Here is a 12500-nt window from a genome sequence, read left to right on the forward strand (position 1 = left end):
AGAGAGAGAGAGATAACGCAATATCTCCCTCTTCCGCGAGGTGTGCCGAGCGCCTTTGTGGAGGAAATGGTAATTACTCAAAGCCCATTAACAGGTCATTAATTATTGAAGTTGGACGCATCCTAACGGAAAAGAAAAGAAAAAGAAACACGCTGATGCAGAGGTCCATTAATGCTGTTAATGGTAATGATAATGGTAATAATAATAATAATGATGATGATAGTAGTAGTAATAGTAATAATAATAATAATAATGATGATGATAGTAGTAGTAATAGTAATAATAATAATAATAATGATGATGATTATAATAATAGTAATAATAGCAATAATGATAATAACAACAACAACAACAACAATAATAATAATAATAATAATAATAATAATAATAATAAAAATAATAATAATAATAATAATGATAGTAACAGTAATAGGGATAAGATTGAGGACAGATTTTTTTTCGGTGATACAGTCTAGTATCGTCATCCTTGCGGCAGTTAAGGATAAGAGGGACTTATTCTTATTTTTCTGCGGAAAGGTGCTTTTTTGGTCTGTTTTTGTATACGAGGAAGGATGAATGATTTACATGTATGGAGGGGTGGATGTAAGAGAGAGAGAGGGGGGAAGAAAGGGAGGGAGGGATGGAGGGAGGGAGGGAGGGAGAGAGAGAGAGAGAGAGAGAGAGAGAGAGAAGGAGAGAGGAGAGAGGAGAGGAGAGAGGGAGAGAGGGAGGGAGAGGTAGGGATGGGGAAAGAGAGAGAGAGAGAGAGGAGAGAGAGAGAGTCAGAGAGAGAGATAAGGGAGAGATAAGGGAGAGAGAAGAGAGAGAGAGAGAGAGAGATATCTAGAGATATAGAGAGAGAGACAGAGAGAGAGGAGAGAGAGAAGAGGGAGGGAGAGAAAGTGAGAGAGAATAGAAGAAGAGAGAAGAGGAGAGTAAGAGAGAGAGACGGAGAGAGAGAGAGATAGAGAGCGAGAAAAGAGAAGAGGTAGAAGAGAGGAGAGAGTAAGAGAGACAGTATATATGTAGGTAGATAAATTTATATATCATAGAGAGAGGAGAGAGAATATTAGTTATTAGAGAGAGCTATAGAAGATAGAGAGCTAGACGATTAGTGAGCGCCTTCGGTCCGAGATATAGAGAGATAGTATCGAAATAGAGATTTTCTAGATAGATATAAGTAGATCGTATACGAGAGCGCTATACTAGTAGCAGATATGAGAGATAAATAGGATATATATGAGTATAGTTAGGGTTAATGTAGAAAGTGTGCATTATATTATACTATGTCGATAGAAGATGAGATCGAAGAGGAAAGACACATATCAAAGATGAGAGATAGATAGTATATAATCTATATCATCTCAACGCAGTGATGAGAATGAGCAGAGTATCAGAGATAGAGAGATTGGGCAGAGAGAGATTAATTATTCATGTTAGGATAGGATCTAGAGATCGTAGTAGAGCTAAGTTATAATAGAGGAGACGCCCAACAGCGATAGCGATCATATAGCAGATAATAGTAATAGTAGAAGACCGATAGATCATCCGAGCATAGAGGCATGGAAATACGATGAGCTATCTGAGAGCGGAGAGACGAATAGATAGAAGTATGGAGAGGAAGCGAGAAGCCTCTAGATCAGACATAGAGAGCGAAAACGACAGAGCAGAAGAAGGTGCGAAGGCTCATCAAGAGCTAGAGAGACCCAAAAAGTACATAGATAGAGACCAAAAAGAGCTATAGAGAGATAAGAGAGAGCAGGATAATCAGATTAGATGAGTATGAGAGAGGAAGAAGGGGCCTAGGTTAAGCAGTTTATCTAGACTGAGCAGAGAGATATATACTCTAAAAGCGAGCATATACTATGGGATGAGCGAGCAAACAAGAGAGAGAAGATATGACGGCGACTAGAGCTGATACGACAGTATTAGGAGAGCTAGAGACGATCATAGAGCGTAGAGAGAGAGAGAGAGCTAGGATAATGGTCGAGTACATGAGAAGAGGGTTAGATAAGATAATAATGGATCTGAATAAGGCGAGTTGAATATATATGTACCAATAGTAAGAAGATAGAGATAATAATAATGCAAGCTATACAGTAAAGTAGCCATGATATCTATCGCATACTTGTGATCAGGGCTACGACTATTATAATAGATATTCCTACTCTGGATTGTAGAAGCCAGCACCTGAAATGAATGCTTTTATCATGTACCTCGCATCAGCCTCAATAGATAAATCATACGTTTACTTTATACAATCTCTGTATCGCGCTACTGCGCCCTGATCATGATCACATACTAATATATTATCTTATAGATATCTCTAGACTAAGAAGCAGACTTGGATCTTCCTCCATCTCACTCTCTCATAGAGCATATATAATCGATATCTACTCCTTAGCGGCTCTCTCAGCTTCGACTCTATAACTCTCATTTGTGTACGAATTTACCGAGATAGAACTGAAATTGAAATGTTACTATTTCCTTATTTCTACGATGCGACCGCTTTTGATTGACATACGTATATATAGATGCTGGTTGTATCAGATACCCGGATATATAAAACTAATAGCGTAATAGCGAGGACAGATCATCTCAGTTAGACAGCACAGACAGCCAGACATCACATAAGACCTCCATACCTACAGACATCCCATCCATCCAATACCAGACAGACACATACAAACAGACCGACAGCCCGGAACAGACGTCCCATCCAGATATCACTAACCCTATCAAAACCCTCGCAGCCTCTTTTCCAGCAGATTTCCTCGAGCAGCAACTCACCCCCATCTGTCACCCTTTTTTCACCCATTCTGCCAACACGCCACTCCCATCTCCACATCATCCCCTCCTGCCTACCCTTTCCGACTCTCCCTCCATCAATCTCCTGCTCCTGACATCTCCAAATCTCCTGCCTTCAAGAACGCCCCCTCAATCGTCCTCCTCCCCAGCTCCCATCTGACACTCCCCACCCCCCCCCCCCCCTCCATCGTTCCAGAAGTCCTTTTTCCCCCCCCCTCTTCCTTCCCTCCTCCTTCTCATCCCAACCTCCCTCTCCTCCTCCTCCTCCCTTCTGCTCCTCCTCCCTCTTCTCCCACCCTCTGCTCCTCTTATTCTGCCCCTCTTCCTCTCCTCTTCTCTTCCTTCTCCTCATCCTCCTCCCTCCTCTTCTTTCCTTCGTCCTCCCTCCTCACTTCGCTTCTCCTCCCCTCCTCCTCCTCCTCCCTACCCCCTCCGCTCAACTCCTCCCTCCTCCCGCTCGCCTCGGGCTCCTCCCCTCACTCTCACTCGACTTCCCTCCTTCCTCCTCCCTCCTCCTCCGCTTCCAATTTTTTTAAAAATCCTCCTCCTCCTCCTCCTCCCCTCCTCCTCCTCCTTCTCACTTCTCTTCTCCACACTTCTAATCCCTCCTCCTCCTCCTCTAAATTCCTCCTCCTCCTCCTCCTCTCCTCCCTACCCTCCTGCCGTTCCTCTTCCTACTTCCCTCCTCCTTCACTCCCCTCCTCCTCCTATTCCTCCCCTCTCCTTCTCCTCCTACCCCACCTCATTTTTCCCTCCTCCACATTCCTCTCTCGCCCACCTCTCCTTCCCTTCTTTCTCTTTCCCGTCCCTCCCTCCCCCCAACCCGCCCCCCCCTCCTCCTCCTCCCCTAACTCCTCCCTCCTCCTCCTACACTCCCTCCTCCTCCTCCTCTTCCCCCTCCCCTCCCTCCTCACCTTCTCTTCTCCACTTCCTCCTCCTCCCTCCTACTCCATCCTCCTCCCTCCTCTTTCCCTCCTCCTCCTCCTCCTCCTCCTCCCCTCCTACCTTCGTTGCTTCTTCCTCCCCTTCCCCTCCTCCTCCTTCCTCCTCCTCCTTCTCCACTTCCCCTTCACATCCCTCCTCCTCCTATTCCTCCTCCTCCTCCTCCTTCCTCCTCCTTCTCCACTTCCTCGTCCTTCCTCCCCTTCCTCTTCCTCCTCCTCTCACTCCTCTCCCTCCTCCTCCTCCTCCTCATTCTCGCTTCCCTCCTTCTCACTTCTCCAACTTCCCCACCTCCCTCCCTCCTCCTCCTCCTCCTCGTGCCCTCCTCCCTCCTCCGCCATAAAGAAAACGGAGACCAGGTGTTGTTTTGGCAATGGCGATCTCACTGATAGGGGAACGTGTAGCTGTTGTGTTTGTCTATTCTCTCTTTTTTTTTTCTTCTCCTCTCTCATCCCTCTCTTCTCTTTTCTTATTTTTTCTTTCTCTGTCTCTCCCTCGAAAGGCGAGTAGAGGGCGCGGACAGCTATATAGATTAGGGAACAGCTCGTTCCGTGTGTCCTCTTGCCGCCGACGACACAGCTGTTCTGCGCGTTTTGATGTCAGGACCCTTTCTTTGCCTCGTGTTTTGATCGCAGGGAAGGGCGGCTGCTCATGGTAATTTTGCCATTAAGAAACGAGTTGCCATAATTAAGAAACTAGTTGCCATAATTATGAAACTAGTTGCCATAATTAAGAAACTAGTTGCCATAATTAAGAAAACTAGTTGCCATAATTAAGAAAACGAGTTGGCCCATAAATTAAGAAAACTGTTTGTTTGTTATTTAGAATCATTTATTTCCATTTTAGAAAAACTAGTTGCTATTTAGAATCTATTTCCATTAAAGAAACTAGTTGCTATTTAGAATCTATTTCCATTAAGAAACTAGTTGCCATAATTAAGAAACTAGTTGCCATTTAGAAAGTAGTTGCCATTAAGAAAGTACTTGCCATATTCAAAAAAATATTTGCCATAATTAAAAAACCAGTTGCCATGATTAAGAAACTGGTTGCCATTTAGAAACTATTGCCATTTAGAATCTAGTTGACATTAAGAAACCACTTGCCATATGTATGAAGCTAGCTGCCGTAAGTAAGAAAACTGTTGCCATAATTAAAAAATTGGTTGCCATTAAGAAATTGGTTGCTATTAAGAAACTAGTTGCCATAATTAAGAGATCTGTTGCCATTAAGGAACTAGTTGCCATAATTAAGAAACTAGTACGGGGTTCGTATCTTACTAAGATTTGTGCTCATGATTCCGCTAATTTTTTCAATGTAAAAATCAGTGTTTTTGTACTTAAGATAGCCATTTATGCCATTCTTTTCTTTCTTCCTCCTCTCTACAGCGAATCTTCCGAACGACCCGCTTGCTTCCTTGAAATAGCGAAAAGCTTCGTAGTCAATAGTCTCTAGGGCTAGTAATTCGTAGTCCCCTTGCTAGTTTCTCTCTAGAGCTAGCAGTTAGTAGTCTCCTTGCTAGTTTGTCTCTAATCCTCCTTCTAGTCTTCTTCTTCTCTAGCCGTCTCTCTCAGGAGAGAGACATCCCCCCCCCGCCCCCCCACCTCCCCACCCGGAGGCCTCACTCAGTACTACCACTAATATTTCCACAAAATCGCTGGACTGGACCTTACGACGCCCACACAGGAGAGAAAAGCCTAATCTCCCCGCTTAAAATAAATAAATAAATAGAAATAAGTCAGTAAATAAATAATAAAAAATAAAGATATATAAATTAGTAAATATAGAGTCAAACTGCTAAATACAGAATAAGCTTTCAAAATAATTTTCCCCCGCTACATCACTCACTCGAAAACCCGAGCGGGAAAAATCGCCAGGCAGGCTGTCCTCCTCCTCCTTCTCCTCCTCCTCCTCCTCCTTCTCCTCCTCCCCGCCTCTCTATTCACTCCTCCTCCTCCCTCTCCTCTTCCGCTTCTTCACCTTCCTCCACTTTCTTCCTCATCCTCCCTGACCTCCTCCTCCCCCTCTTTCTTTTTTCCCTTTTCTCATCCCTCCTTCCCCTCCTCAGCCCCTCCTTCTCTTCCCCTTCTCTTCTCTTTTCTTCATTTCCTCCCCCCCCCTTCCCCCTTCCCCCCCACCCCCCTCCTCCCTCACCTCCCTCCCCCCCCTCCTCCCTTCTCGTTCTTGTCTTTTCCCTCCCCTCCACCCCCCCCCCCCCTCACTCCTCCCCGCCCTCCTTCAGCTTTTTTCCTCGCCCCCCTCCCCTCCCCTCCTCCTCTCCTCCTCCGCCTCCTCCACGTAACGGGAAAATTTTTGATTTTTTCCTCCGTGTTAATCACCGGGATGGCTGCATCTTTCCTTTCGCCTCCTTCATCTCACCCGAAGGAAGTGAGGATGCTGTAATGGCGTGGAGATGATCCTTAATTCCTATGTTCGGAGATAACGGGAGGTGTGTGTGTGTTTTGTTTTGTGTGTGGTGGTGTGTGTGTGTGTGTGTGTGTGTGGTGTGTGTGTGTGGTGTGTGTTGTGTGTGTGTTTGTGTGTGTGTGTGTGTGTGTGGTTGGTGTGGTGTGGTGGTGGTGTTGGGTGGTGTGTGGGTGTGTTTTTGTGGTGTGTGTGTGTGGTTGTGTGTGTGTTGGTGGTGTTTGTTGTGTGTGGGTGTGTGTGTTTCCCATATATATGTTGTTGTTGTTGTTCTTTGTTCTTTGTTTCTCTCTTTATTCGGCCTTCAACCTGTCCCTCTCTTTCCTTGCAATGAATTCCATTCCTCTTTGTTACTTATCCTCCTTTCCATCCTTTCTACCGCCTTCTTTTCTATTCTTCCTGCTTTCTTTTTCTTGAAATTTTTTGTTTTTTCTTAAAATTCTCATATCCCCCCCTCCTCCTCCTCACTCCTCCTCCTCTTCTTTCTTCCATCCTCCTCCTCCCTCTTTCCTCTTGCCTTTTCCCTTTCCTTCCTCTCTTCCCCTCCCTCCCCTCCTCCTCCTCCACCCCTCCTCCTCCCTCCCTCCCCTCCTCCTCCGCTAGCCCCGCCTCCCGCCGTCCCTCCTCCCCTCCTCATCCTCGCATCCTCCTCTTCAATCATCCCCTGACTCCTCTTTTCCTTCTCCCCCTTTGTTTCCGTCCCCCCCCCTCGCTTCCCCCTCCTCCTCCCCCTTTCTCTTTCGTCTCCTCCACCTCCTGCACCTCCTCCTCCTCCTCCTCCTTCTGTTCCTCCCCCTCCTCCGTGTGCTGTTCAAGGTGGGGAACATAACAATATTTTTTTTGTCACAAAACAAGTTACCTAAAGTATTGACACTCCCTTCCCCCTCTCCTCCTAAACCTTCCCATCCGCGCCCACCTGCCCCCCTCCGCCTCAAAACATCCTAGCCCCTCCTCCTTCCCCCTCCTCTTGCTCGCAATCGCTACAGAGGAAAGCGCAGATGCCTCACCTCATCGAGGTTCCTCACGAGTCCTCTGGCTCAATTCTTGTTCCCTTTTTCTTCCATCCTCCTCACTCCGGCTCACTCCTGCCTAGGCTCTAAGCTAACCGCAAAACTCCGTCCTCACACTCCTCACTGCTCCTCTCCCTCCTTCGGACTCCCTCAACAGAGAGACCTCGGCCTCCCGAGTAGATCCGTCCGCTCTCCCGACTCCTCCCTTCTCTGGCTCCTTCTCCTCCTCGCTACGCATTCTCTTTCCTTTTCATTTCACTGATTTCATCATCCGCTTGACTATTCTCACCTTCTTCATTCCCCTCCTCCTTTCTCAACCACTTAACATACCTAATCTCTCTCACGCCCTCGTTCATTCTCACTACTTTCTTCCGTCCTCTCTCCATGTGTTTCTACTGATCCTGAACCTCCTCATTCCCCGATGTCCTTCACATCCGTACCTCCCCCACCTCCTCCTTCTCTGTCTTCCTTGCCCCTCGTTCCTTCGATCCCCTCCTCATTACCTCCTGCTCTCCTCTACTTCCTACTTATAACCTACTAATCTCGCTCTTTTTCTCGCTTCATGTCTTGTTGCTCTCTTTGTGTCTCCACTCACCTACTAACTACTCTTCATATCCCTCCCACAATTCCCAATCGAGTGGCAGCTTGGACCCCCGGGGATGACATGCATTCATCGTCCCAAATCGTAGGCCCATTCTTCTCAAGATCCCTCTCCATCGCCTTCGCTCGATTGCTGATTCCTCATTGCAGGACCGCTCGCTATCCTCCCTGCCTTTTTTAATCCTCCTGATCTGTCAGGCGCATTCGCTCTTGAGTCTCTGCCTCCTTCGTCCCTCACGCTCTGCGCTTGTATGATTATCCCCCTTTCCCCACTAACTTTCTATTCCTTCCCCCTTTCCCCAATCATGCTCCCCTCGTCCCGTGGACTCGTAGTTCGGTGTTCGGAATTGTGCGTAATATGGTAAACTTCTCCGCATTCGAGCACCCTCTTGAAGACGTCCCTTCTTTTAAGCTGGAGCTGCGGTCCTTGCGCCACCTCCTGGGCCCCTATTTTCGCGTCATCCCCGGCTAGAAAAAACGTTTATTTTGGGCCGAAGTATTACTCGATGGGAAATTGTGGGGCGTCGGGGGCATGGGCAAGGGATGGGGGGGATGGGTGGGGAGTAGGGAGGGTTGTATACTCAAGGGATAGAATATTAAAAGAGGTTGTTTGGGGACTGAATGTCGGGATGGGGTTGAGGGGGTATGGGTAGGGGTGGGGGTTAAGGGGTAGGGGTTAAGGGGGTATGTAGGAGTAGAGATTAAGGGGTAGGGTTAAGGGGTAAGGGTCAAGGGGAGGGATTAAGGGGTATGGATAAAGGGGTAGGGGTTTAAGGAGTTGTGGGGTCAAGAGTTGGGGTCAAAGAGTAGGGGTTTAAGGGGGTATGTAGGGGTAGGTTTAAGGGGTAGGTAAGGGTAGGGTTAAGGGGGTATGTAGGTGGTTTAAAGGGGTTAGGGGGGTGTATGGTTAGGGGTAGGGGTTAAGGGGTAGGGGTTAAGTAATGAGGTTGTAGGTTCTCATGATGCAGTTGCGCGGATCGTGAGGTTGCAGAATGAAAGGTCATATTTCAGGGAGGCTGTGAGGCGATGCAGCTGCTTTATTGAATAATATAAGATCGAAATTTGAATGTAAGTTGGAGGTGAGTGACGCTCTAAGACTCCGGGAGTTTTACATTTTGAACGGAAGCTAAAAACTAAAACTAAACTAAACTAAAATGAACTAAATAATAATAATAATAATAAATAAATAAAGAAATAGATAAATAAATAAAAAAATAATTTTGAAACTTTGAAAAGTATTTGAAAAAGTGAAAAGTGAAAAGTGAAAATTTGAAGAAAAGTTGAGAGTTGAGAATTTTTGAACTGAAACTTTAAAAACTGAAATTTGAAACTTGAATTTTAGAAATCTGAAGCGAACTGAAACAGAAATCTCAATGCTTCGCCGAAACTTCGAAGCGAAAACTGAAAAGCAAGATTTTGTAACTCAAAATTCAGGGGAAAGAAAGAACATGAGAAAGTGAGGAAGTTTGTGAAGTTTGAAAATACTAAGAATGAGAGAATGAAGGGTCTTAAGAATAGGAGTGTGAGTGAAGATCCTAAGAATATTAGGATGAAAGCATGAATAAAAATCTTCAAAATATGAGCATGAGTGAAGGTCCTAAGAATATAAGAATGAAAGAATGAATGAATATCTTCAGAATATGAGTGTAAGTGAATGAGAGAGTGAGTGAAGTATGAGAATATGAGTATGAGTGTGAATATTAAGTGACGTGAGGAGGAGAAAGTGAAAGATCAGAATAACACGAAATTTAGGATAATCGTGGAAACATGACGATAAAATAAGACGAGACACAAACAGAAATAAAAATGGGAAGAGTCGAAGTGTGTCGACCGTGACGTCACACAAAGGACACTGTGATGCATGCGAGTATTTTTTTTTTCTTTTTTGCGCCTCACATTGCTAATATTTTTTTTCAAGTGTAATTGATGTCACAAATAGATCGTATATCTGTCAGTGCTCAAGGACAGTGCTGGTTGGTGTGCGTGGTTAATGGCTGCTCAGGTTTTTATGGGTGTGCGTGTCCGTTCTTTATGTGTGATGAGGGTAATGGCTGTGATGATGTGGTGGTGAAGCAGTAATGGTGATGGTGTTATGGTGATCGTAATGGTTATGATGATGATGGTGGTGAAGCAGTAATGGTGATTATGGTGATCGTAATGGTTGTGATGATGGTGGTGGTGAAGCAGTAATGGTGATGAGGAGTATGGTAATGGTTATCATGATACTGGAGGTCATGAGGATTGTGTTAATTATGATAATTGTTGTGATGGTGAATAGGGATTGAGGTAATGGCGATTATTTTGTCGTAATGATAATGAATGTGGCGATAAGTGTGATTGTTGATTATTGTGATGATCATATTAAGTCACTGATAAAGACCTTTCACTCTATCATTATTATTATTATTATTATTATTATCATTATTATTGTTGTTGTTGTTGTTGTTGTTTTGTTGTTGTTATTATTATATTATTATTATTATTATTATTATTATTATTATTATTATTATTATCATTATTATTATAATGATTTTGTAATACAAATTCTCCTCCTTACGCCAACCCTCCCCCTCCTTTAACTCCCCCCCCCTACCCCATCTTCCATTCCTTTATCCTTTAGCCTGTAAAGCAAACAACCTCCCCCCCCCCCCACCCACCCCCACAATTGCACAACCTTACTATCACCCCCCCCCCCCCATCTCTCATCCTACCACACACACTCTCTCCCCTACTTGCAAGCCTTTCCATCCCCTCCCCCCCTCCCCCACCCCGTCTCACAACCCCCTCACACCTCCGATTCCCCTCCCCTCCCTCCCCTCCCTCCCCTTCCTCCCCTCACCTACCCCATTGGAATTCCCGTGGGACGCACACACACACACACACACACACACACACACACACACACACACACCACACACACACACCACACACACACATATATAATATATATAAAATATATATAAATATATATATAATACATATATATATATAATATATATATATTATATATATAAATGTGTGTGTGTGTGTGTGCATATGTATACATATAAATATGTATTTATATGTATGTATATATACATATACTATATATATATATATATATATATATATATATGATATATATATATATATACTATATATGTGTGTGTGTGTGGTGTGTGTGTGTGTGTGTGGTGTGTGTGTGTGTGTGTGTGTGTGTGTGTGTGTGTGTGTGTTGTGTGTGTGTGTGTGTTCCGCCTACTTCACCTCAAGATAGAAAACTATGAATAGTATTAGCTAAATCGATCTATATATAGACTGATTAATTACCAAGTTAATAAAGAAGAGATTGTTGTCAAATATTACCGTTAACCCCATTATCATAGAAATTACGACCTCTTCCAATTAGACCAAAAAAAAGTAAAAAAAAAAAAAAAAAGTGTTTATTCCATAGGCTCGTCATTATGCGTCTAAAATGGGGGAATAATTTCATAATGATTTCAAAAAGTATAATTACATATGTATGAGTAAGCGTGAGAGTATGAGTTGGAGTAGGAATATGGGGGTGGGATGTGGCGTAGAATGATACAGAATGAGTATATGTGTGTGTGTGTGTGTGTGTGTGTTGTGTGTGTTTGGTTGTTTTTGTTTTTGTGTGTGTTTGTGTGTGTGTGTGTTTGGTGTGCGTGTGTGTATACATATATATATATTATATATTATATATATATATATTTTATATAATATATTATATATAATATTTTATATATTATATAATACAAAATGCATAACAACAATAATAATAATGATGATAACAATGAAAATAATAAAAATGGTGATAATGATAATAATGAAAATTTATAAAATATATATAATAACAATAATAATAATAATAAAATTTGATAATAATAATAACAATAATAATAATAATGATAATAAAATAATAATAATATAATAATAATAATAATATATAATTAATAATAATAATAATAATAAAATAATAATAATAATAAAATAATAATAATGATAATAATAATAATAACAATAATAATAATAATAACAACAAGAGGAAGGATAAGAGGAAAAGATGAAGAAGAAGAAGAAGGAAAAGATGAAAAAAGAAGAATGATAATAATCATAAAAATAATAATATTGATGATTATGATAATAATGATAATAAAATAATAATAATAATAATAATAATAATAATAATAATAATAATAATAATAATAATAATAATAATAATAATAATAATGATAATAATAATAATAATAATAATAATAAAATAACAATAATAGATAAAGATTGAAAAGAGAAAAATATTACCTACGAGAAGTGACTTAGCAGAGGCTGAACAAACGAACGCGAGAAGAAGAAGACAGTGTTAAGAATTGGTGCCAGTGGTTTTTTTTCTTTCTTTTTTTCTAATGCCACGGGTCACAGACTCCGGCACAGATGGAGACGCACGATGCCCTGAGGGGAGTAGGAGGAAGGGATAGATGGAGAGGGAGAGGAAGGGGAGGGGAGAGAGACGGGAGGGGAGAGGGAGGGGGAGGGGAAGGAGGGGGAGGGGGAGGGGGGAGGAGAACACGGTACTTTCCTTCGGGAGTTTTTTTATGAATAACGAGGAGAGAGAGAAAGAATCGGTTATTTTGAGCATCACGAATTAAGAAGAGAGAGAGAAAGAGAGAGAGAGAGAGAGAGAGAGAGAGAGAGAGGGAGGGAGGGAGGGAGGGAGGGAGA

At 42.9% G+C, this 12500-nt stretch overlaps 1 protein-coding gene across 1 annotated transcript in view; it reads left to right on the forward strand.

The window, feature by feature from the left end:
- The window catches only part of LOC119577707 (extensin-like), a 49530-nt gene extending 41277 nt beyond the window's left edge, over positions 1 to 8253 (forward strand). Inside the window, exons 5-6 of the mRNA XM_037925261.1 lie at positions 4825 to 5014; positions 8177 to 8253. Coding sequence (XP_037781189.1) covers positions 4825 to 5014; positions 8177 to 8253 — 267 coding nt within the window. The remainder of the gene's footprint in view (positions 1 to 4824; positions 5015 to 8176) is intronic.
- The last annotated feature ends 4247 nt before the right edge of the window (positions 8254 to 12500 follow it).

Source organism: Penaeus monodon, chromosome 10 (assembly GCF_015228065.2).
Source record: "Penaeus monodon isolate SGIC_2016 chromosome 10, NSTDA_Pmon_1, whole genome shotgun sequence".
Lineage (NCBI taxonomy): Eukaryota > Metazoa > Arthropoda > Malacostraca > Decapoda > Penaeidae > Penaeus > Penaeus monodon.